Consider the following 5,792-nt stretch of genomic DNA (forward strand, 5'->3'; position numbering starts at 1 on the left):
GGTTGTGTTGTGCTTTTAGATTTCGAGAAAATTAACAACTAAGGAAGAATTGTTGACTTCTCTCATTGACTTCTCAAACCCCAAACTCCGGCCTGGTCTGCTTGGTTTGTTTTGCAAGCGTTCCCGAAAGTCTAGCGATTTTGTGCCTCTGGGTTTAGAAACTCTGTGCTTTGACTCTATGTCGAACGCGCCCATTTTCTTCTTCCATACACGTACTTCCGGGTCACTTCCGTGTTATCCAATCGTCACGTTTCAAGTAAAATTTTTGTAAAGCAAAATGTAAAACATATGTGAAAAGTTGGTCACGAGTGTTGTAAAATCATGAAGATTGTCAGTTGGAACATTAATGGCATAAGGACTTTCAAGGGCGGAATTAAAAAGGCGCTTGATTCGCTGGATGCAGACATCATATGTGTCCAAGAGACGAAAGTAACAAGTAAGAGTTTTACGCGGGAGATTCTACAGTATCTTTTGAGTGACAAGGAGTTGGCAGGCATGATAGCACAAACAGATTGGCACTCAGGCTAACTTGATAATGTAACAGAAGCATATGATAAATGTGTGATTGTACAATACATGTGACATACTCTGCTTCAATTTGAACTCTTGACAATGTTACAGCTAGGCTAGCTACTGTATCTGTCATACTGTGTTTGTCTGTGACAGGAGACCTGCTGGATGAGAGGACTGCTATTGTTGAAGGTTATAACTCCTATTTCAGCTTCAGTCGTGGACGCAGCGGCTACTCAGGTTGGGACCATTCATTATTTTCCAAAGTATTGAGTTTCAGGATCACGCGAGTCCAGATTCAGTCATTTTCATCTGAACAAAATAGCCACATAATCCCTTTTATATCAGAGAGCAAGCCACAATGAATCTTGGGTCCCCTGGAAACAGTGTCCCCGGTCTGTTTGAATTAGTTTCCATGGATTGCATTGGTCTATTAGTTCCATTATCACAAATTCCTGACAAAGAAAATAATGAACCACAAAAAGTGGTATTCTGTATTAAAGGATGTTTTGAGTCCTATGTTGTTCTCCCATTGCACCTTCACATTACCACATTAATATGTACCTTCCTAATCTGTTTATTAAATAGGAGTTGCTACTTACTGCAAAGACAGTGCCACCCCATTTGCTGCAGAGGAGGGCTTGACCGGCCTGCTGACCACCAACCATGAGGGGACCATTGGATGCTATGGTGACCCGAGAGAGTTCTCCAGTGAGGAGCTGCAGCTCCTGGACAACGAGGGAAGGGCTGTTCTCACACAGCACAGAGTCATGTAGGGAGGAAAAAAATTGACCGTTATCACATGATTTGTGCCATGCTATTCTCTAGGTTTTCTGAAATAACGTCATGGAATGTATCAATTGTTAACTTGTTATGGCACTGAAAAGCCATTGTGTTTCTCCTATGATCTGAGTGTTTCTTTGTTTTTGTGTGCCCACTTGCTTTTTAAAGGTGTGAAAACCGACCTGAAACAGTTACAGTTATCAATGTATACTGCCCACGAGCTGACCCAGAAAAGCCTGAACGTAAACAGTTCAAATTGCAGTTCTACAAGCTGCTTCAATGTCGGGCTGAAGCCATTTTGGAAGCTGGGAGGTGAGTAGGCTATATGCAGGGGGACTTGGGTTGGGTGGGTATCATAATACGGGACAAACTGATATGAGATTTGCTCAATGCATTTTATTGGAAGTCTCATTTTCTCTTAGTTTTCTCTGATTCTTCCACCCAGCCATGTAATCGTCTTAGGAGACGTGAATACATCCCACCGGCCCATAGATCACTGTGACCCAGATGCAATAGTAAGTCAATCAATCAATTTTATTTTATATAGCCCTTCTTACATCAGCTAATATCTCGAAGTGCTGTACAGAAACCCAGCCTAAAACCCCAAACAGCTAGTAATGCAGGTGTAGAAGCACGGTGGCTAGGAAAAACTCCCTAGAAAGGCAAAACCTAGGAAGAAACCTAGAGAGGAACCAGGCTATGAGGGGTGGCCAGTCCTCTTCTGGCTGTGAGTAAGTGAAGTAATCAGAATTCTTTCAGGTGATGGGTTTGATGTCCTCATTCACAGACATAATCTGTTTATTAATAGCTGACATATTGTTACTCCTGCTATCTGTTTACTTTGATTAGGATGATTTTGAGGATCACCCCGGGAGGAAATGGCTAAACGGTTTACTGGTTGATGACAGTGAAGGAAAGGAGTGTGAAAAAGATGATGATGATGAAGAGTCTGAGAATACCTCCTCAAAACCCCTCAGCACCGGCAAGTTTGTGGACACCTTCCGCCATTTTCACCCAACACGCTCCAAGGCCTTCACCTGTTGGAACACTATGACTGGAGCCAGGCAGACCAACTATGGCACACGTATCGACTACATCTTCGCAGACCATCCCTTGGTTAAGATGGGGTTTGTGGCAGCAGACATCATGCCAGAGGTGGAGGGGTCTGATCACTGCCCCATCTGGGGGAAACTCCGCTGCCCCATCCTGCCCAGCTCCAAGCTGCCTCCCCTCTGTACCCGCCACCTACCAGAGTTCGCTGGCAGGCAGCAGAAACTCTCACGTTTCCTGGTCAAGGTGGACCAACAACAGCCTGCCAGAGAGGCCTGCAGGGACCCACTACCAGGATCTCAGGAGGCTGGGGAGACCCGAGAGAACCTGAATCCACTGGGAGCAGCAGGGACCAGCGCCACTGGAAAGAAGAGGAAGTTGGCAGTGGAATCTGGTGTCCCAAAGGGCAAAAAGATTAAGACACTGAAGGCTGCTAACCCAAAGCCCCAGGGCAACCTCCTAGCCTTTTTCAAGCCCAAATCCACACCTGTGGTCCCAACCAGGGAATGCCCTGTGAGTCAGTGTGAGAGGGGAGAAGAGAGAAATGAAGTGACCCCATCACAGCCACAGACCCTCAAGGGAGGACATTCTGCAGGACAAGATGTCCCTTCAATTACAGGCACGTGCACAGAAGATCCCCAGGGTGTCTGTATGGGAGACAAAGTCCTTGCACCTGGCAGCACCATAGAGGATGCCAGTGTCAATAGTCAAAACCAGGGGAAGGATGCAGCCCTGGCTTCAGAGCCTACTGTAGACCCCTCATGTCCCAGGAAGGGGGCGTCACTGGGGGGGTTCTGGAAGACGGTCCTGCGTGGGCCACCCCCACCGCCCCCCTGTAAGGCGCATGGGGAACCCTGTGTACTCCGCACAGTCAAGAAGGCAGGGCCAAACATGGGCAAGCAGTTCTTTGTGTGTAACCGCCCTCAGGGCCATGCATCCAATCCTGAGGCTCGCTGTAACTTCTTTTCCTGGGTGGATAAAGGAAAATAGTGACTATGCTGTAGAAACGCACTGACATTTCCTCCATGTACTGTTTTATAAGCGTTGTTAATCTGTAATTTGGATTTATTAGTAAAATGAAGACGGTAGTTTTAAAAATGACAAAGTTTAAAAAACTTCAGTAACGTATTTCACGTAATCACGTTCAGAGGCCTCCTTCTCACCATATGGCAAGCGTCCCAAAGCTTACTGTTGGTGTTGTGTATATTTACTGGTTATGAAATGACAATGGATGCTAAACGTAGTCACAGAGTGATCTGTTTCTCTTCATCTATAATGCAACATGAGCATGAATAGACAGTGGTTATTGTCAGAAAATAGACTGTTGTCAATTTAATTATACCATGGTATTCCTTGTGTGCTGCTGTGCTGTGTTCTTTATGCTCACTAGATGGTAGCAGGACTCAAGTATGATCATCATAGTAGATGGGAAAATCACCCAATTATTTCAACAATTGTGTCTCAATGTAATTTATCATTCTGTAGAGCTCAAATATGGAGTTGGGTATGCCAAGGTTTCGCATCCTTCCTATGCGTACTAATCTTTTTTTTATTTGAATTTATGGTCTTTCAGCTTTGCATGTCAAGAGCTGAGGAAGCTCTTGACATGCAATATATTACAGATGTTTCATCACATATTGTGATTTAATCACAATAAAAGATTAAATACAGCTGTGATGAAACATCTGTAATATATTAGGACGCAGAGCTTCATTGTCTTTTCATTTAACATCTATTGTAGGGAATTTGAAAACCTGCTGTATGTAAAAGTCTGCCTTCTGAGTGAACATTCCCCCATGTACTCATAGTGATGCTCTGTCAATTGTGTTGAGGAACAGAACACTTCAAGGCCTTACTGTAAGTATTGGGAGTGGCTAAGTAGGAGTATCTGCTTCTATCCCAAGCAGTTTTTCTCTCCTCCCCATCCTTCCTCTCTTCCTCTTTCTTGCAAGGAAGGCGTTTCACTGTACTTGTGCATGTGACATTGAAACTTGAAACTCCTCTCATGAAGTTCCAAACAAGACTCCCTGGCTTTCCAGTATAAATTGGGACATCATGAGCAGCACCTGTATCTGCAACTGAAGCATTTGTACAGTATATCGGCCATCATTCCCTGGTGGGTCCTGAGAGACCTGTGTGTCAATATAATCCACTAAAAGATTAAATCACAATATGTTTTTGGGCCACATAATCAGAGATAGGCTTACAACATTACGTTCTAAAACGGTAGCTGTCCATAGTGCTGTTATCCCATTGGCCCCATGTGGTTATTGTTGTTGGCAAGGTGGGCACGGGCTAGCCCACACCAAACCCAACACAGGGTTCCAGACCTTTCTATCATGCCAATTTGGGCATGTTTGCTTGCATATGTCTCACTGTTCAAATGTCAACATAAAGCTTCCTATGACCTAGCTTTTTGTTCAAACTCATCTGTTTTGTATTCTAGGGACTAGTGAGTAGACTGGACCATGTTTTTATGGACACACACAATCAATCGTTTTTCCTGTACAGTGCTATATTTGTAACCTATAGTGTCCGGGCACCCCACTTTAAGCTCTTTGACCACAGTAAAGGTCCAGCAACACTTACTATGACCTAGCTTTTTGTTCAAACTCACCTGTTTTGTATTCTAGGGACTCTAGTGAGTAGACTGGACCATGGTTTTACGGAATCACAATAGTTTTCCTGTACAGTGCTAGTAGCCTATGTGCTGGATACAGACATTTTATTATTTATTTGACCTTAAAACATGTTTTAAATGTAATGTAAATGTCTTAAATATGAACATATCAAGTATTGTTAATGTTTAGATCATTTTCTTACATATATCATAAATATATATACGTTATTGACACTTTTGTACTATTATGTGGGGGACTTTTATTCAATCAAGATTCCGTGATCGGGAAGTGTTTTTTTTATTGTTGCTGACGAGACACCACTCTGAAGACGACGTCATATCAAATACCATATTTCTTAAGTGGTCAAAGCAGAGATTATGTATACATATCTCTGCCGCCTCTGGCCAATGTAGGTTATCAGTTTATCTACTGTAGCTTATATTGTATGCAATTGTTTCTAGAAGAGAGCTATAGATTAGGAGCTATCTGATTTTTAGCGATTTATAGACAGTTAAAGATAAACTTTCTCTGGGATGATTGATGGTCGTTGTGTTTTTGTTGCTGAAATGTATCCCTGTTTAACCTTTAGCATACTACTAGTGTAGTTTTTTCCTATGCTCATGTGACAGTCACTATATATTGTCAGTAAAAGGGAAACAACTTACACTCCCCTAAGTATTTATTTGGACAGTGAAGCTAAAATGTTTAAAGTAACTGTCCAGTGTTTCCAGATTTCTATGAAATATGACAAACAATTAATTACAATAAGTGAAATAGTTTTCCTTTCCTTCCAATTTTTTTTTATTAAGTATGTTAAAAAGCATCCTT

General features: G+C 42.6%; 1 protein-coding gene across 1 annotated transcript; it reads left to right on the top strand.

Moving 5' to 3' along the window:
* The first annotated feature begins 206 nt into the window (after positions 1-206).
* On the top strand, positions 207-4,754 carry apex2 (APEX nuclease (apurinic/apyrimidinic endonuclease) 2). Its single transcript, XM_084184099.1, has 6 exons — positions 207-436; positions 667-750; positions 1,099-1,282; positions 1,462-1,605; positions 1,739-1,808; positions 2,143-4,754. The coding sequence occupies exons 1-6, from the start codon at positions 322-324 to the stop codon at positions 3,331-3,333; spliced, it is 1,788 nt and encodes a 595-aa protein (XP_084040225.1). The 5' UTR covers positions 207-321; the 3' UTR covers positions 3,334-4,754.
* The last annotated feature ends 1,038 nt before the right edge of the window (positions 4,755-5,792 follow it).

The sequence above is a fragment of the Coregonus lavaretus genome (assembly GCF_964263955.1).
Source record: "Coregonus lavaretus genome assembly, chromosome: 20".
NCBI lineage: Eukaryota > Metazoa > Chordata > Actinopteri > Salmoniformes > Salmonidae > Coregonus > Coregonus lavaretus.

Bases quoted from the DNA above. Each gene is read 5' to 3' on its own strand.
- apex2 (XM_084184099.1), top strand. From the start codon at position 322: ATGAAGATTGTCAGTTGGAACATTAATGGCATAAGGACTTTCAAGGGC. The intron at 751-1,098 runs GTTGGGACCATT...TTTATTAAATAG, and splicing joins TGGACGCAGCGGCTACTCAG to GAGTTGCTACTTACTGCAAA. The intron at 1,283-1,461 runs GTAGGGAGGAAA...TGCTTTTTAAAG, and splicing joins CTCACACAGCACAGAGTCAT to GTGTGAAAACCGACCTGAAA.